Genomic DNA, 19,799 nt, shown 5'->3' with positions numbered 1-19,799 from the left:
TCTGCTTTGAAAAACGTGCAGAGCATGTTGGGCATACACAGTATTGAACACTTAGAGATTGCTGAAATTTCCAAGCCATGAAATGCCCTGATGATTAGTTAGTCTGCTGTCCCCAGGAGGTACTAGACATGCCTGCTCTGTAGAAGCTGTTGATGCACACAGAAGGCTGCGTGGTTCTTCAGTTTTTCAGCAGTCAATGTTGCAGGTGGTTGTGAATAGTTTTTCTGCTTTCATGAATCGATGGCACTTCACTAGGGATGCATCTACCGCTGGTGTCTAAATCAGGCAGGTGGTGGAGTTACTTTCCATTCTGACAGCTATTAGAAAGGCTTCCACTGGAACCCTCCATGCAGTTCTGGGCACTGTCCTCCAGGAAAGATATGGATTAGTCACAGAGAATCCAGATGAAAGCAACAACGTCTGGTTTAAATAGTAGGATTTGCAGTTTGTCTGGATAGAAGAAGGCTAAGGAGGAGAACACTTCCTGAAGTTTTCACTGTAGATAAAACAAGGCATGTAAAAGCTTTAGTTACAAGAAGAAAGGGGCACAGCCAAGGAATTCACTGGAACTCCAGTTTCACTATAAATGCCAAAACCATGTAGATGTATCTGCAGAAGTCCAGCTGATCATCCCTTGGAATGTGGATTTGGAATGTGGGTGTCTTGGGACCCCAGCCAGAATAACTTTACAACCAGAAAAGGGGAATGTAGCTTTGATAAAAATGTCCTGTGGATCATTGTGAATTTTTAAAAATGAAAAATTATCCTTGATTGGCTAGAGAAAACAGATGATGCTTTAATAACTAAAACAAAGAAAGCAGGTCTCTTACTTACCCAAGGCTGTGAACAGTAAGCACATTCAAACCTCCTCTTTTCTGTTTATTCAATCTCAGCTGTGTTTTGTTAAGATGATAAAGTTTAAGTTTACCTATTTTCATCTCCCAGTGTGTTAACTCCAGCTCATTCTGAGGAACTCTTGTTTTGTCAGAGAAACATGAGAACCCTCTTTGTCATCTCAAAATTAATCCCTGTCCCTAGGGTTTCCAATGCTGGACTACTCTTTCCCCGTTTGGGAGGACTTTTGTTGCAAAGATCTTTTGCCTCTGCGTTTTCACCACACTTATCCTGTATCCTCACAGTTGTGCATCAGGCAAACCTAATAATTAGTTAGGTTTAATTTAATTGAGAGCCTGGATTCTCATATGCTGTCTTTGTTAGACAAGAAAAGTGAAGAAAAATCATTCAATGAAAAAAACATCACTTTAAACCTTCATAAAGCCTGAAAGCTCCCTTTCGTTTTCTTGTGTCCTTTGCTGATGTTTTCAAGTTGGACTGGAATTCTTAAACAGGGGAATTGTGCTGCTCTGCGAAGTTAGAGCTTGGCTGGGGCAAGAGGAGCTCATGGCCTGAGTGGACATGCCTCAATCATGCCAAGCCACTTCCTTGAGAGCCCTGGTGTAGTTGGGTTAGTGAAACTTGGTGTCTTGTGAAAAGTGCCACAGTGTACATTACCTGCAGCATTCCTTACTGCAGTGTGTCACAGTAAACCACTAAGAAAGAACTACTGCCCCTGATGCACTGAAAACAAATGTGCTGAGAAGCTGCGTCCATATTTTGCCTGATGGAGACAGGTGAGTCCATTCTAAGGGGACCAAGACACTTCGGATGAGGTTCTGGTGCCCACAAAGCTACATCTGACAGCAGCCAGATAGGATTAAAAAAAAGTGGATCAAATATATCTCTAGGTGCAAAACCAAAGTGGGCATGTAGGGAGGCTCAGTGGTGCCAGTGGGTCACTTCCTGAACTTCTCCCAGCTTGCACGCCATGGAGAAAGGCACTTGGTAAAGAAGTGGCAGAGAAACTGGCATCCAGGTTTGTCTGATCTTGTACCTGTCAGGCTTCTTTAGCCTGGACAAACTGGCATTTGGGTGAACTGGGTGGTTCTAAGCAACCTCTTCTCTCCTGCCAGCAGCTGGGATGATGCCAGTGACTTGGGCCTGCTCACCTCAATGAGACATGTACTGAGTCCAGTGCTTGGCACAGCCCCCATTTGTATCCTTCCTTTGTCCTAGCTGGGAGCAGTATTTTCAGAGCTAACAGCAGATCTTCCTTCAAATGCTGCAGGACGTGGAATTTCAGTGCCAGGCAGGTCATGGGAAAAAAAGCCAAGTACTATCTTGTGGGGACATTTTCAGATGAAGGCCATCACTAGGTCTGGGAAGTATGGGGCTGGAGAAGCATTCTCATGGACTGGCCACCTCTGGTAAACATCTCCACTCCTGGCTTGTGGCTGATGGTGGAGACCAGACAACAGAGCTAAGAAGGAGCTTGGGGCTGACACTTTGTGGGAGATTTGGTAAAAAATCATTGAAGGACATGGGGCTTTGAAGTGACTCAAAGGTGACACAGGGGAAAGGAGGTTTGGCAGCAATGTTAAAACTTGATACTACAAGACTGGAAGGCAGCTCTCCTGGGCTGTCTGCAGACTTGGAGAATTTCTAGTGGCTGTCACTGGATGTATGGACCAGGCAGTAAAGTAAGGCACAGGATTAGTAGGTGCATTGATACAGATGGCATTTGTGGGGAAGTGGTTTTTATAAAGTGCCCATGACTGCAGCTACAGGTCCCCAGCAGTGCTGGTAGTGGGGCCATCCAGCCTGGGTGGCCATGACTTGGTCTGGCTGAGCCTTGAGGCCTCCCTGCCTCCCCCCGTCCCAGTGCTGCACCAGTCCTCCCGGGAAGGAGTTTTTCCAGCCGCAGTCTCAGGGGGCTTTACAGTGTCCTGGATCCCCAAGAGGATGCGTGTGTATGTTATGGGGCTTCCCAAAAAGGCAGTTTGCCGAAGCATCTGGCTTGGCACTCTGAATAAAGGACGTTGCCACGGGACAAAAGACAAGCTCCAGCGTCTGACTCGTTAAAAAGCAGGAAAAACCCTCCAGAAACAAATGCTGCTCTTGATGCCGCCCTCCACAGCGCCCCACAGCTGTCCCGGGGATGGACGGAGGGCGCTTGCCATCCTGAGTGCGGGCGGAGGGTAAGGACCGACCAAACCGGGGTCCGGGGTGGGGGGGGCGAGCCGGGAGCAGCTGTTCTCGGCCGGGAGGGGCGGCGGGGCCGGCCCCCGCTGAGTGACGGCCGGGCCGGGGCCGCGGTCGGACCGGACCCCCGCCCCCGGCAGCGGCGGAGCCGGCGCGGCCAGGACGAGCCGCCCGGGCTCGGCTCGGCTCGGCTCGGCTCGGCTCGGCTCGGCTCGGCTCGGCTCGGCTCGGCGTGGCGCACGGGTGCGGTAAGCGAGCGAAGGGGCGGCGGGCCCTCCTGTGTCGGGGCACAATATCTGGCCGGCACCGGGCGTCCCCGGCTCCACAGAAATAGCGGGAGCCGCTGCGGTCCGGGCAGCGCGCAGGAAAGGGGACTGCTTGGGTGCTGGGTCGCCGTGCCTGCCTGCGTCTCTACCTGCCTGCCAGCACACTTGCCTGCCTGCCGGGAGCCGTGCCCGGAGCTGGGAGCGCTGCTCCGGGATGCGCGGAGCCGGCGGCGGGCGCTGCGGCAGGCGGGGATCTCCGGGCTCGGAGCGGCCGTGCCCCTCGGCCGGCAGGCGGGATCCCGGGGCTCGGAGCGGCCGTGCCCCTCGGCCGGCAGGCGGGATCCCGGGGCTCGGAGCGGCCGTGCCCCTCGGCCGGCAGGCGGAGGCCCGCGGCGGTGGTGCTGGGATGGACGGCAGCCGGCGGCGCTCACGCGTGTCCGCGGCAAATCCCGGCGGGGATCGGGGGTGCTGGCACGGTGGGAGGAGAGGGCACTGCACGGCGCTGAGCCGGGTTGCAAAGGGCACCGAGAGTTCTTCTTTACTGTTTTTGCTTGCCTTTGTAATCCAGGGAGCTCTTCTAGGAGATGGTTTTCCAGATAATGAATCGCTAGAAAGCTGTGCTGCTTTTGTAAGGGAAAAGTGGAAATTAGGAGGGGGGGAAGGTTCTTGAGGTAGTTTGTTGTATTTGCCTTGCCCCTACTTTCTCCAGCTTGAAATAGTCATTGCCTTGAAAAGCCCTTCCTATCCTAAAGATAACCTTTCTTCATCCGGATAGACACAGTTTCTGCCCTTACTCTGTGCTCGTCTGTTGCCCTCTGATTTTTATATAGTCATGGGTGGTCTGTTGGGTGGAATCCATAGCACTCTGCCTCCCTTCAGAGCCGGCTGCTCTTCCCTTATGTAGAGGTCCTTTCTCCTTGCTCTACATCTTTCCTTGGGTGTTGGGCCTTGAGCCACAAGGGTGTTCAGCCATCTGACTGAACTTGGTTTTAAGTGTTTTGATTTTTTTTTTAATCCCTTTCTTATGTGTGACCTGCCGGATCATGCAGCAGTGAAGAGTGACTTCCTCGTTTCTCGTCAAAATCTGTGCTGAGGGGTTGCATCTTACTCAGGCTATCTGATAGAGCAAATACTAGACAAGCTCTTTGGGCACGGAGCCCCTACTTCAGGCTATAGTACTGAGCTCTTTTGCCTTCTTGAAAGGAGGAGCTGGACTACAACATGGAAGCCAAGCACCACCTTGCTTGCACTGCAGTGCCCAAAGCCAAATGCCTCTTGCAGTGCTGTCTCTTGACAGCCTCTGTACCTGTTGCCCTAATGTACACATGGCTGGGTATTCCAACAAGCACACTGCAGCACAGGCTCACTGCTTCTCATTTCAAAGTCTCTGTTTTCCCCCTGTCAGGGCTCTTCCCCCACCCCTCCTTCAGCACAGCATTGTTTTCCAGCCTGACTCATCTTGTTCTTCACACACTTCTCAGCTCTGATGGTCTGCTGCCTTTTCTCCAGATACTGTGGTTTTGCATATTATTGGAAGTATGTTGCTTTCCCCCCCAACCCCTTACTGTATTTGGGAAAGCCAAACAGATATGGAAACCGTCTGGTCTGTCTCATTACTGATTTTCTTTGCCCAAGTTTTACTTTCATTCACCCAAAGGACCATTTGATTTATCTTTACAAAAGATCCTGAATTACTTTTTGTAAGAAGCACCATCCTTTGTTGCCAGATGTGTTGTTCCTATTCCCCAGAGCAATGTGCTACTAAATTTAGCGTTTGCAGGTGAATTGTTGTACTCTTCTGTGTGCTTCTTCACTGTTTTTCAGGTGTGTCAAGTTTTTGTGAAGGCACAGCTAGGGGGAAGGAAACTGTGTCTGCCTTCTGATTTTTTTCCTCTATAGCTGACAGTCATTTGCACGTCATGAGCTAGGAAGACTGTTTTCACTCCTCTGTTCAGGCAGAGACCTGTAGACAAATATCTTCACTTGATAAAATTACCAGGCTCTTGGAAGAAACAGGACAGAAAGTTGTGTTCCATGACTCCGTGGTGCTAAATGCCCCCATGTTCTTGGGCACGTGGAGGCAGCACCACGGGAAGCTCTGTGGCTCTCCAGCCCATCCCCAGCTCACAGCAGATCTCTCCTCAGATAGGGAGGTTCTGGCTTCATATGGCCTGTGTCTGCAAATCCCCAAAGACCAAGAGCCCCCCTTCCTGAGGCCCTGCCTTAGAGCTGCATCACCCTCCTGGGAGGGAATTTTTCCTACTTGTTCATGGTGAATGAGATAAACACATAACAGAGGTTATCCTGGGTCAGACCAAAGTCTGTACATCCCAGGACACTCTGGCTGGCAGCAGCCTGGGAAGAAGCTTGGAAGCAAGGTTGCAGTGATGAGAGCTCTCACCCATGCAGCTTGGTAGCTCTCCCAGCTGGATCTGGTTCCTTTGCTTCTGCAGGCCTTGCATGATGGTGTGAGGGTCTTGCCTCTGCTAAGTGCCTCGCTCAGATTTGGTGCACACTGTACACTGCGGACTCACTGCTGCTGGAACATCAGCCTGTCTGGAGCTGATTAGCTGCAGCTTGGTGGGGCAGTGCACTGCCATTCCCTGTGCTTCAGCCACACTAGCAGTAGGGTGGGATTGGGATGTGCAGGCATTCATGTGTTACTAACAGCACACTGTGCTTTGGCTCTGGCACTCTGGCAGGGCTCTTTTACAGGACATGGCCATTGCCTGTCTGAGGATCTGAGGCACTACTCAGTGCAAGACAGGAGCCTTTCTGCTCCTATGTTCATAATGCACCCATCAGGTTTCCCTGCAAAACTAGAGTGTGCCACAGAAACGGGGTGTCCACCTGAGGACTAAGAGAAACTCAGGCAAGAAAACCAGGATCACTTTCTGGAGGAGACTGTGCTGGCTGTGAAGCTTCCAAGTGGAAGGGTTCGAGTTACAGAGCAGGAACTGAGCGCAGAGTGTCACTAATGACTCAAGTGTGCCCACATGCTTTTCACAGGGATTAGTAATTAAGCAACTCAGTGCATGCCAGGTGCATGAGACAACCTCACCCCAAATAGGAGAACACATAACTCTGTTTACAAGTGTGTGTCTTAAAAATATGTGAAGTGGGGGAGATACAGCTGGGATGCTTTGTGCTTGGGCTTTGTTAGATCTTGGCCTGGTTACCAAACATCCAGGCTATTTGCTGATAAGGAAGACCACTTGGTGAGCACCAGTATTGAGCTGTGTGGCTTGCAGGCTGCAGGGCTACAAGAGGAGAGCCAGGAGATACAGGCAGTTTCTGGGTATTGGGTTAGGAGTTGGGTGAGCTGAGAAGACTGAGGAGAGTGCAAGTAGTGTGAGACTTTCCTCAGCAGTAGTGGATAAAGGGACAGGTTACTTAGCTTGAGCGCAAGGAGCCTTCCCTAGTGTGTGCATGACCTCAGACAACAAGGTGCTTGCTGTGGAGCTGTCAAGGATGGGAATGTCAGCTCTAACATGAGGATATCCATGGGAGTGAAGCTACATCATCAGTAAGTCTTGCCTATGGCCTGTTGAACTTCACTGCTGCAGGGGTTTGGGGGGTGACGGTAGCTGCAGATAGTGTTACATGTTCTGCATGGTTGGTATGTCACTTCATGAGTCAGAAGTCGTGTGCTTTGATAGACCCAAAATGCCTTCTTCCAGATGTTTCCTTTCAAATATGAATTTCAAGATGTCTTAGATTAACAGCTGCTTGTTGGGAGGAAACCTAAGTCTTCCTTGGAGAAGTTTCAGTATCCTGAAGGGACAGCAGATTGGCTGTTGGATTTCCTTAAGAATGAGCCTCTTGCAGAGGGGCTGAGAGTCCCTCAGTCTTTCTTGTTGATGGCTGACTTGCCTGAAGTAATGAGAGTGTGTGCTCTGCTTTCTACATCTGACATGGCAGAGCTTCTCACCATCTGGAGCACCCCCTGTCTTTTCTCTGTCTACTCTCCTCATCCAGGACACGGATTTGTGTTTTTTCTTCTTTAAAAATAATTTACCTTTAGGCAGAATGTGACTGACTGCAGTTGGACTCCTCTGCAGGCTTCCTCTCTCCAGGCTGAATAAGTCCAATTCCTTTTGCTTGTTTAGCTTGGAAATACCTGTCTTCTACTAGAGGACATCAAATTGCATGCAGCATCCAGCTGCATGCTCAGTGGTGCTAAGCAGAGGGTCCCCTTTGGGTCTCCCATGTGGATCTCCTGGCTAGACACTTTCTAATGCAGCTTGGACTCCAAGCCCAGAGCAGAGTCTATTGAAAGTCTTTTGTAGCTTTAACTAGAGTTTTCATCATCTAGAGTTTCATCAAGGTTGTGATGCAGAGCCCAGGCAGGCCAACAGTACTTGATGGGGCAGCCTGGGTGTGTGTTTATGGCTTGTTAAAATGGTGTTTTCCTCTCTGACCAGAAGATGAGATCTGCTTGAGAAGGGGTGTACAGAAATGTGCAGGAGACTATTACATTAAAGGACTGGTCTTAGGCATTAATCTTTCTTTCATTTTAAGAAGAACAATGTACATTTGAAGTGGAGTAAACTTTTGAAGGTCTGTACCTCCACTGCAGGGCATGTAGTCACTTGCAAAGCCACTACTGGGCTCTGGTTGTGTCTGTGAGAGAAGGGACTGTGGGGCCAAGGTGTGATGTTGGTACCTGTGTGCTGGAAGGAGACACACCTGTACCAGCACAGCTGCCCTGACTGCTCTCGTGGGCAGGGTAAATCTGGTCACAAGCACCAGAAGTGAAGACTTCTGCTGTGTGGCTGTGTGATGACACTGGGGATAGATCCAACTCCTCCTCCACTCTGCTCTGATTTCCTACTGGGTTTTGTACAATTCACATAGATTCACATTTTCAGATGTGGTCTCAGTAGGAGCTGGTGTTCATCCTTACCTTTGTTGCTGCTGGATCTGGCCGTAAGTTGTTGGTCAGTTCTTGAAACTGCAGGGGCTGGTTATGCCTGGTTGTCCAGTGCCTCAAAAAGCAGAGTTGACCATGGAGTCATCAGCACCCAATTATGTTGGGATGCAAGCTCAGGGTTTGGAAATTGTCCCAGGAGGGGAGAATAGCAGAGACTCACTTTTTGGTGGATTGATGTCCTTCATCTCTGCAACCCCACCATGCCTGCTCCAGCACTACATGTGTAGCAGCTACCCCTTCTCCGAGTGCTTCTGGTAACCCCCACCTTGCCTTAGACCACAGTACAAGTGCCCCAGCTCTCCTTCATTTCCTGACTGTCAGCCAGAGGAGATCTCTAGGCTGACAGACCCTTTGCACACGTGTGCAGCTTCCCAAAAAATAAGGGTCTGAGTCCTGTGTGAGATTTTGTTAAGGTTCACTACAGGCTTTAAGGTTTGTCAGAGGACTGACGACATAAGAAGACAGTTTTTATTTAGAAAAAAGCTGGAGGTGATTTGTTCCTCTCATCTGCACAGAATGCATCTTGGATCTGCACCTGGATGACTCACTGAGATTTAAGTGTATGCACAGAAAGTACCAAGTTTTTCTTGAATTTATAGGAAATGGTCACTTGAGGTATGTATAGCTCCTTCATTAAAAAAAAAAAAAAAAAAAAACCCCAAAAAAAAAAACCACCAGACACTGGCCTTTATCTTTTAAGTTATGCTGCAAATAAAGGAAAAAAAAATACTGTAGCAACTATAGAGGGAATGGTTGATATTGGTTTGTTATTTTTATACTGCAAAATAATAACTCGGAACTTTGACTCAGATTTATACTTAAGCTGTAAAAAAAAAAAAATCTCATAAATCAAAACCCTGTGTGTGAGTCAAACAGGAACAGTTTTCAAGCCATCCCTCATGATATGAATTCCTGCCTTCACTGCTCCTTAAATACAGCTTTCATCCTGAAAAGACTTCTGTCTTCAAACTTGGCAGTTTTTTCAAGAATCATCAATGGCTATGCTGGTCATGCTTGGCTACCTCCTTATCCCAAAACCCAAGCCCCATGGTCTGCTTTCACATATCAGAGCACAGAAAAAGTTTTGTGGTAGATTCATGGGCTGTCTGGGGCAAGGATGTTAATTTCTTTTAGGCGTGCCTCTCGTTGTGTGGCACAGTATACAGAATTCCTGTCCTCTGCCTCTGGTGGTTGTTTGGTGTGTCGGTGGCCAGGGATGCCCCAAACCCTCCCACGTGCCGAGCCTTGGGCATGGTGCTGCATGCGCAGACCCCCGCAGCCAGGGCTGGCTTGGACTGACAGCAGAATTTATCCCTGGAAAGCCCTGCACCTTTGCTGAGCTTAGTTGCTCTTTCTCCCTGTGTTTTGATGAGGGGAAGTGCTTTCTGTGCTGTCCTGGTGTTGGCATGCTGGTGGTTGTGCAGAGAGGGGAGGGGCTGTCTGGCCCAGTGTGCGCCAGATGTGTCACACGACGTGCGCCAGATGTGTCACACGGCAGGCCTGACACAGCACCTGTGGCTTCCACTGTGTCATTTTTGTATTTTGTTGAAATCTGTCTTGCTGCTGTTCCTGTCACTTTACCCAGCTCTTCCTTTCCTCATTTGTTCTTTCTCCTGGGGCTGTCGGATCACAGGGGATAATGCAGCAGACCCTTCGGCTCGGCAGTATGGGTGCTGCTCCACAGCCTTCCCAAGCAGCCTGCTGTAGCCTAACCCCATTGCTGCCCTGCTCCTACCCTCCCTGCTCTCTCACCTGAAGAGCACAGCCAAGTGACATGAGGATATCCATGCCTGCCCTCGGCTGGTGGTGAAACAGTGGGATGGGACCATGTGGGCCGCTTTCCCAGATGGATTTCCACTGCTTCCCTGTGCAGACGTCAGTGCTGCTCTTAGGTTTCGGCACCCCAAAAAGGTCATGGTGCTGCAGGGGGCTGTACCAGTGCAAAGCACTGTGAAAGGATTATTTCCAGTGTCGTACAGGATGCTTTTCATTTTCACATATTTTCAGCATCCATTTGTTTGCTCAGCACTTTTGAACCCTTCAGAAAGAAACTGTTCTATCCCCCCCATGATCAGCAATGTTGTTTTGTTTGGTTTGGTTTTGTTTTCCCATACTCATAGTGAGAACAGCCTTTTCTGTAGATGACCTTTTATTATCTCCCAGCCAATTTAATTTTTCTCCCTTAACAGTTTTGATGATCATTGTGCATTCCAGCCTGTGTGCAGACTTACTAAGTGCAAGTGCTTGGGCTGTCTTCCTGTGTGACTGACAAGTACTTTGAACAAAGAGACCTATTATCATGCTGTCTTTGTAATCTATACGAGTTTCAATTTTTTGAGGACTTAAAGTTGCAACAGTGTCAGTTCTGTGCAGTATCTGTATCTTGCACTTACATTCTTTTGTGACGCTTCCTTAGTTGATTGAATGAAGAGTGATGGGGTTAATGAGAAAGAGTGAGAACTCGAGTTGTGCTGAAGGATCTTGTTGTTTAGTTTGAGCTCAGGTGAAGGTGGGACCTGTGTTAAACCGTGCTTTTACTCTGGCACAAGTCAGGGAGAACTGTTTTGTGCTGGTGGGTGTTTCAGCACTCTGTGCAAACAAAACCAGTTACACTTAGGCAGAATTTACCTGCTTTCTTATCACTGGCAGTTGAAAGCTCTCTTCCATTTACAGCAGATGGGCTGGTTTGCTTTTTCTCCCAGCACTCATTAGCCAGATAGGGTAGAAGAGGCCTGGGATGTGGAGATAAGGGAGCGCCAGCGAACATGCTGGTCCTGGAGGCTGTGCTGGAGGACATGGTGCTGAACGGCTGGTTCTGCAGGCAGGGGATCAGTACAGAATGTCCTGCTGCCGCGGGCAAGGCTGGTGCTCCTGCGAGCAGTCCTCTCAGTGTGCTCTCTGTGGGAAATGTGCGAGGCGCCAGCACCGTCCGGCTGCGCCAGCAGGTCTGGGAGGGCACTGTGCCCCCCGACACTTCTCTTTGGGGTACGTAGCAAATTAAATTCTCTCCACGGGGATTTCAGCTGTGTTTCAGCAGGCTCTGCACCTGTCTTCAACCCTCAGGGCCTTTGCTATATGCAGCCTCGGCTTCATATCTCTGCAAGATGCTTTGAAACCTGAGGCGTTTTCCAGAAGCGTTGCCTGTGTGCACTGACATCCCGTGTCTGTCCTGCCTCTCAGTGCTGACATCTCTGTCCTTCTGCAGGGAGGCAACAAGGTCACCCTGCGGGGCTGCACTCTGGCCCCAGACAGGCCCCCGCTTGCAGTCTTGCCTGCATTCCTGGGAAGGGTCTGTGGCTGCCTCTGGGAATAGTTGTCCTCATGTAGCCAAGACAGATATTGGTCTGTGTGTGGCAGGTGGGGGTATTTTAAGCCATTATAGGGAATTTAGCAGCCTGGGGTGGGTAATTCTCTGCCTTTCTGCTTGCTCCTATATAGCTCCAGCTCCTTCCACGGCAGAATGGTCAAAACTACATATGGCACATGAAATCCAGGCTAGTGGTGGCTCGTGGACTGCAATCTGAGGCTGCAGTAGCACAGCACATATCCAGATCCAAGTCCAGGCTGCTTTTTTAGTATCTCCCGCCTCAGTGTTCGTGGATAACTGCAGGAAAGGCTCTGCCCTTCTCTGTGCCTGCAGGGAGGGCAGGCTTGCAGGGGCTGAGCTGCTGGACGTGGCTCGTAGGCTGGCTGGTGGCTGGCAGGCTGGCAGCTCAGGAGCCCTGCACTGCGTGCTGCGGGGTGCTGGTGAAGCACAGGAGTGAGGGGTTCCTTCCACCACCTCACTCAGCCAGACCCACTGAGCCACATCGCCCCTGCTTCCTCTCCACCCTCTTGCCTGCCCTGGGCTGCCGTGCCCACAGGTTGATGGCTGCTCCTTGGAGCAAACCAGCCCAGTGAAAAGCTGATTTTCACTGGGCTTCGGGGGCTGTTTCTCCCATCAAGAAGGCACCATCTCCTCGCGCTTCACCTCCTAAGTGGCGAGTGGCAGGAATGTGAGTGATGCAGGAATTGCCATCACACTAGTGGGGAACCAAACATCTGACAAGATGACAGCTTCTAAATTTAAGGGCTTGCTGTTGAGCAAGCATGTGTGCATTATTGTGCCCTTTTGTGACCAAGCTAAAGATAATTTTCCTATCTGGAACAGCAGCTGTGTTGTAACTTGTATAAAGAAACTTCTCCACTAATGAAGAGTGATCATAAGAGCATAATCTGTCCTGAGGGGACAAGCAAAGCTGGAAAGATGTGATTCAGGGTAGGGCTCTGATGTTCCACAGGAGCCGAAAAGAGACCATTTATAGAAACTCAAAAGATGTTTGGCTCCCTAAAAAATACACAAGCCTTGCTATTATTTTTAATGTACATGTCGCTCAAAAGAATAGCAACACTTTAAGAAAAGTCACTTTAAATTATCTAGGACTCGGTATTCTCTGCAGAAACAGAGCCAAAAAAATACAAATGTACAGGCAGTGCCGTGGAGCAGAAGGAGACTGTCAGCAAAAGAGTGGAGCTGGATATGCTTTTGTGTGAGTGTACTTTTAACCCACCTGCATATTTTAAACACATTGACCTTTTTCTCTGCAGCCTTCTTGCTTGCAGAGATCCAGTCACATGCATATGATTGTGTATGGCACATTATATTAGGAGACATGGGCCAAACCTTGGGGTCGGCAGGGATTATCCAGATAGACCATTTCACTTCTTGAAGGATTGCTGTAGAACGTGCAGTAGCACACAGGTCAGCTGCTTAGCTGGCAGCAGTGCAAACATGTGTTGTCCAAGGAAAGGTGGGTCACTAAATAGCACATTTAACTGGCAGCCTCCTGAACCTGAGTGGATAATACTTCCTGATCTCCTTGTGGCTTTAAAATAGGGGAAGAAGTGCCACGCACTGTAGCCTCGTGGAGGTTTTCAGGGCTCAGAGGTACTCAGTGGTGCTACAAATCTGTTTTCCCATCCGGTAACAATGTTATCTGGAGTGCCATGTGCAGGGCGGTGTTACTGGGGGCTTGTAAGGACATGAGAGCTGCATGCTTCATGACTTATGGTTTATTGTCCTTCAAAGAAATAAGTGCCTAGGATGCTTCAATAACATCTAGCACTGCTTGCAGAAGGACATCCCTAGCCAGGGTCCTGTACCAAGAACTTCCTCAGTCCTATCCATAAATCCGTGGTGGGGCAATGTGCTCCCGGAGCTGCGCTGCTCTCACGTCTGTGGGTGATTTTGTGTGGGATATGAAAGGGGGGCCTGAGCAATCTTTTGAAATCAGCTATGTTTTAAGCACAAATCTCCAACTCTGGAGTGTTCAGTGCTCCCCAGCCAGGCAGGCTGCAGCATCGTGCTTCGTGTCTTCAGTGTTAACGCTTCTTGTTTTCATATCAGGTTCTGTTACAGCATAAAAGTGAGATCCACGAGACTCCTCTAAGATGTCTTACAGAAAGGAGCTAGAAAAATACCGAGACCTAGATGAAGATCAGATCCTTGGAGCTCTGACAGAGGAGGAGCTCAGGAAGTTAGAGAATGAACTGGAAGAGCTGGATCCTGATGTAAGTAATTTTTAATTGAGACGTTAGGTCGTGAGTCTTAGTAATTGTGGGGGAGTGGGCTGTGTTAGTAATCTGTATTTCAGTGGGATCCTTTGCAGAGCCTGTACCTGGAGCAAGAGTGGAAGAGACTGCTGCAGATACACAGAAGAAATTTTTGCCACTGGAAGCAGTGTCTACTTGCGTATCTTTGTTTCTGTTTTCCTGCCCTTTTCCCAATGTGATGAGCATCTGTGACTTGCAGCAGCAATATGAGCCAATGCTGGTGCAGTGCAGTAATCCTGTGGAAAACACATCTCTGTTTCTGAGCAGGCCACCTTGGAGGGAATGCTTTGTGGGTTGCTGGGTTTGAGGTTTTTCAGGGATTTTTTTTTGGTGTTTTGGGATTGAGGTTTTTTGTAACAAACTTCAAATGGCCTGTATTTTCCTCCATTTAGGCAGAAATCCAAATCCCAGAGTTTTGCAAAGTGGGACAGTTTATTTTTAGCAACCTCCTAGCATCAGCAGGAGCTGCACATACGCAAACATGGGGGGTGCTGGAGCCAAGCTGGTGAAAGGTTTTTGGAGCCAGCACTGTCCTGATGCAGGGAATGTGCAGAGCCAACTGGCTGGCCTCTGGTTTACGGCAATGTTACTCGAGGAGCTTGGGCACTGCCAAGTGAGAAATTGTTCCTGCAACATGCAGTTAGTGTTTCTGGAGTAAACGATGGGTGCTGTAGGTTGCATCATCAGTATTTTTAATTGTAATGCAGGAAAATATTTGAGAGCTGGAAAACTGGCTCCTGGGATTAAGTGTACGGGCTGATGGGCTAGTTACAGCTACCTCAGAAGATACAGAGTCAGGCAGCATTCTGGGGAAGATGAAGAAAGGTAAAATAATTATGGACAGTGCAGGTGTAGTCTGCTTGAAGATTGCATTGTTGCTTTGCACAGCATGAAGTCCGTGGAAGCAAGCTGTCTCCTATGCCTCCCTGCTTGTGCAATTCATACACTTCTCTTTCCCTCCAGGGTTGCCTGGTTTTATCTGCTTCCTATTAGTGATTTTCCTTCCCAGGCTTTTCACTGATACAGACATAAATTGTAATGAACTACTTTTATCAGGCAGGCATGGAAAAATCAAAGTGTGTTGTTCAGCATCACCTTGGATGTCTTAAAAAGTAAATGTTGACTTCTATCCAGTAAAGCTTTAAAGAACATGCTTAGTGTCAAATCTGGGAATAGTCTTACTTACTGCATTAAGGCTGTTCTATATTTAAAAATAAGCAGGTGTTTACGTGCCATATGTGTCAAGCACGAACCAACTTCCCGTGGAGGCTTACGTGACTGAATAGTAAGGAGGCAGCTTGAAAAAAAGCTGGGGTTCACAGGGGTTTTGCTCTGCAACCAAGTGATCTCCTCTCTGCAGTTTTGTGATGGATCCTGAAAGGCAGAAGAGACCACCAGAGCTCTCTGATCTGCTCTGTGAAAGATCATGAGATTTACCTGAACTGATTCTTGTTGGGACACATGGAGCATTGTGGGCACTAGGACAGACTCATATGGTGGGGAGAAGGTGGCTGACAGCTTCCAGAAAGAAAGGGCTGGAGCTGATGTTGCAGAGAAACATCTACTGGGCAGCATTTGAAACTGAAGGGGGGAAGGAGCATCCTGTATCTTGGATGATGTGGGAATCATTGGGGCTGGATGAAGATAACCTTTGACACAAGGAGAATCAAATTGTCCAGCACTGTGGAAGAAGATTGGTGCAATGAGGGGAGTGTGGAGGGGAGAATGTTTGATGGATGGGGATTGTGGCCTGCAGAGATAACCCGTGTTTCTCACCTCCATGTCTAGAATGCACTGCTGCCAGCAGGGCTCAGGCAGCGGGACCAGACGCAAAAGCCACCAACTGGCCCTTTCAAAAGGGAGGAACTCATGGCCCACCTAGAAAAGCAGGCGAAGGACGTTAAAGACAGAGAAGACTTGGTTCCTTTCACGGGCGAAAAGAGAGGTATGGTCACCCTTTGCACCACGCTGGGTGTGTCACAATGCAGGCAGAGTGGGTGCACAGCAGAAGGGTTATGTCTGACCTGTGTTGACAAAACTTCGTTTTGGCACTACTGGGGTGGTGGATCTGCTCTCTCTGCTGCCTAGCCCCAGCCCAGGCTGGCTGATAAACTGGGGAGGGCCCAAGAGGTCCCTGTGCCGGCTGCTTCGGGCACCACCTGGAATGTGGTTAAATGCTGGACAGAAGTTGTACCACGGTGCAGCCTTCTCCCATCCCCATGCCACTGCATCTGTATCAGGTCCTGGGAAAGAAATCATCTTCTGTCCTCTCCTGTTCCTCCTTGCCCTGGTTTCCTGGGAGCTCCTCATGGTAAGCTCCATGTTTCAATGTTGCCTTTCACTCTCCATTTTGACTCTCCGAGCTCCTCGACGTAGAGAAACTCCACAGCTCTCTGCAGCTGTGATGAGGCCCAGCAGTTCCCATCTGGCTTTCATAATCTCTTGACAACTCCAGCCTTATTTCCCAGTCTCCTGCAGGTTGCTGGTTTGTGTCTTCCTGCACCATACCGTGTAGGAGCTGCTGCACTCCTGCTCTGCATGGCCCTGAAGCCTGTGAGCAGGGTTTTTCTCTGCCTCTTTTCTTTTCCTCTCCTTCTGGCATCTTTTGCTGTTCTCCTCATATATGACCCATTGTCCAAGTGACTTTCCTGTTCCCGTTAGAACTCCAAATATCATCTGACATGGGACATGGTCTGCGCAGTCCTTGCTTCTGCATTCCAGGAGCTTCTCAGTAACTTCCCTCAGCTGCTGTGTCTCCCTCTGTCCTGTGATCCCCTTGCAGCAGAGAATCTGGTTGTGTGCTACTCATGCTAATGGTTGTCCAGTGTGAAAAAAAAAGTGCATGAAAATATGGGCATATGAACATGTTTCCTAGCTGAGGGGCTTTCTGAAAGGTGCCTCCTTGCTGGCCAACATGGCTCTCTTAAAAAGAGCTTGTGTAAAATCTGCTCATTTAATCAAACCTGAGGTGATATTTTTTTTAGAAAGTAATCCTTGAGAGAAGTAAATGAGTAAATTGAGTAGCTTGATACCTTTCAGATGTGCCCCAGTCCAGTGTTGCTTATCCATCTGGCTAGCCCAGAAGGTAGAAGCAGTGTTCTGCGGGAGACAGAGGTATTTCAAGCATTTTGAGTCTGCAGCATCATATTTCAGTCTGTTGTGATCTCAAAAGCATGAAACATATTTTCATTTGCAACATGCTGTTGAGAGAAGACTACTTATATTGACTGTGAGCCAGAGATGGTAAATTACATATTCACAACTGTGATGAAGCTGTAAATAAATCACCACGTTTGCAATTTGGAGGGTGATTTACTAGTTGGCCATGGGAGGTTCTGTCCCTGGCTGTGCAGCTGGGCAGGGTGGGAGTGGGGGTGTGCAGACATACTGTGACATAAAATGTCATGCATTGTCTTCATCCTGCATGCACCGTTTAATTTAAATCCATCTTGTGACAAAGCACCACTGAGATACAAAACTTTCTAGAACTTAGAAATTGACTCAAAGTAGGTAATAAAAATTAAACTAGAACAAAACCCCAGAAATTCTGGTGTCACTGAGGTGTCAGAAGTAGTTACTGCACGACAGCAGACTTAAGTTTGCCCTGTTTCTCTTGTTCTCTGCTGGTGCTGCGCCCACCAGGAGGTGCATTCAGTTTGCCCAGCCATGCAGCTGGTGGGACGGGGGTTTCAGATCTCCACACCAAGCCAGGGCAGACATTTTCCTGCTGAGTTCCCAGAAGGTGCCTGGCTGTGCAGGCACATGATGCTCTGCCTATTTTTGCAAGAGCAGCTGTGTCTCAGGAGGCAGATTCCTGCTCTCTCTGTCGGAGCGGCAGCGTGCAGGCGGAGGATAGGAGCAAAAGGCTGTTCATGGCAGCCTCCATTTTGTCCCTGGGGACCCTGAGGTGCAGTTGCTTCTTCCTTGAGGCTAAATTTAGCCCCTCTCTGCATATCCCTGAGCAGCAGGATTGTTTCTCCCTTTTGGTGCCACTGACTCTGGTTTCAGAGAGGTGACAAAAATAGTCCTGGCTGGCATGCTAGACCAGGCCTTTTGCAGTCGCTATCTCTGCAGTGATCCAGCACTATTTTAGGGGAGGGGACTGCTCCAAGATATTCCCAGAGCCCTCCTACCCCCGTCCCAGCAATGCTGGATTTACCCAGCAGACTGCTCCCTGCTGTGGAGTCGTAAAATATCACAAGCCTCTCTCTTTTTTTTTTTGGGGGGGCTGTCACAGGTGGATGCTGTGTTGTGAAATTCCAGACCCGACCCATTCTGTCTCTGGGAAGGATCTGCTGCCCATTGCAGCACGAGCAGTAAGGAGCTGGGAGCAGCTGTGCAGGGCCATCAGCCCTGTCTGCTGCCCCCTGCCCCCTGGGATGCAGCCAGCCCCGGCAGAGAAGGCCTTGTGGCTTGCCCAGAGGATGCCACCAGCAATGGGATGAGGGACTGGCAGGGAGCCCACTGCATTCAAAGCTCCAGCCTCTCATCCATGGTGGCACTCCCCTTAGGAAAAGGCCATGAGCAAGCAGCTAAGATGACATGTTGGCATTACCAGCTGGACCTGTGGATTTACACCTTAGAATTGCAGGGAATAGATCTGTTTAGAGGCCTCTTGCTGTCCAGAGAGATAAAGCACAGGAGTCTCCATCTGGTATGTCTTTGCAATGGGGTTGAGCTAGACCAGCTATCCTAAGCCTGCTCCTCCTTGCACCCATGTGTTCATTGAAGGGCTGTCTCTACTTGCTCCCAGAGCTTTCCACCACCTCCTTTCCACCCTCTTTTGAGTAATGTGCCGTCTGCCTTGCCAACGTGCACAGCAGCAGGAGGTGTCTCGGTGGCAGGACCCATCCTGCACGGTGCTGGGTACAGGGCCTCTCTTGAGTGCTGGCAAACCTTCACCCCTTTTGTGCAGCCTTCGAAGAAGTGAGGACCTGCAGGGTCAGGCTGTGCACGCCTTTCCGAGTGCTGGGCCATGAGCAGCCATGATCCTGTTCCAGTGGATGCTGTGCTGCTGGAAGGGCTGTGCTCTGCAGCTGCCCACGTCGGGCAGGTGCCTCCCCCTTCGCATCGCAGCAGGACTCAGACCAAGCTGATGGAAAGGGATTCAGTTTCTCTTCTGGTTGTTCTCTTGTGCCCCCTCTGTCCTTTCTACTTTTCAAATCTCACAGCATGGAAATGCAGCTGCAAGGGTAGCTGTGAACTGGGTGCTGTAGCTTATACTGGGAGTGACCTCATTTTGCATTTATAGGAAAAGCTTGGATTCCCAAGCAGAAGCCGATGGATCCTGTTTTGGAAAGTGTGACTCTGGAGCCAGAACTGGAGGAAGCCCTTGCTAATGCCTCTGATGCAGAACTCTGTGACATTGCTGGTAAAATAATTTCACAGTAATCAGGGGTGAACGTTGTTCAGCTCCTAGGGGTTATTTTGTTCTTTTGTAAGAAATGAGCTATTGCACTTCTTGCTGTTTCTCTAAATGCTGTCAGAATTTATTTATTTGTTAAAATAATTACTCTAAGCCTATGTGTTCAGTCAAGAGTGTAGACCAAAGCTGAGGAGGGAGAAGAAGTGTTTATGAATGGAGCAGTGTGTGGTTGGATCTCTTCCTTTGTCTCTGCCACTGTCTGTTGCTAATTCCAGCCTGCACATTCAAGAGCAAAACTCGCTTCAAACCAAATCTTAGGAGACAGTCAAGCAGACCAAGTGGATTTCTTGTGCAACCTGTTAAAGGATCTGCCAGGTTATAGAAGTCTTTCAGTGGACACTCGGGCCTGGTGGTTGTTAAGGAGCTTTTTCAACACATTTTAAGTGGTGGATTTGTTGTGATTTGTATGGTCACACAGTCAGATGACAATTCTGGTATGTTGCTGAAGGCCATAGTGTGGACTTAGCTCTGTGCTTGGGATAGGGCATGCCTTGGCCAAAGGAGCACATGGACACCCCACGATGCCTTATGAAGATCACATGGG

The 19,799-nt window shown here is 49.2% G+C and overlaps 1 protein-coding gene across 3 annotated transcripts in view; it reads left to right on the top strand.

Moving 5' to 3' along the window:
• Positions 1 to 3,017: 3,017 nt before the first annotated feature.
• Positions 3,018 to 19,799, top strand: part of TMOD1 (tropomodulin 1) — a 27,100-nt gene continuing 10,318 nt past the window's right edge. Inside the window, exons 1-4 of one of the 3 annotated variants that reach the window (XM_059873367.1) lie at positions 3,018 to 3,035; positions 13,625 to 13,788; positions 15,619 to 15,775; positions 19,082 to 19,201. In XM_059873367.1, the coding sequence (XP_059729350.1) occupies positions 13,669 to 13,788; positions 15,619 to 15,775; positions 19,082 to 19,201 (397 nt within the window). In that variant the 5' untranslated portion in view covers positions 3,018 to 3,035; positions 13,625 to 13,668. Of the gene's footprint in view, positions 3,036 to 3,153; positions 3,288 to 6,812; positions 6,832 to 13,624; positions 13,789 to 15,618; positions 15,776 to 19,081; positions 19,202 to 19,799 lie in introns of those variants that run through there. The other 2 variants (XM_059873365.1, XM_059873366.1) reach the window with 2 other exon arrangements.

This window comes from Haemorhous mexicanus, chromosome Z (genome assembly GCF_027477595.1).
Source record: "Haemorhous mexicanus isolate bHaeMex1 chromosome Z, bHaeMex1.pri, whole genome shotgun sequence".
NCBI classification, from domain to species: domain Eukaryota; kingdom Metazoa; phylum Chordata; class Aves; order Passeriformes; family Fringillidae; genus Haemorhous; species Haemorhous mexicanus.
The sequence above is the reverse complement of the archived record's forward strand: the minus strand, read 5'-3'. Positions and strand labels throughout refer to the sequence as shown.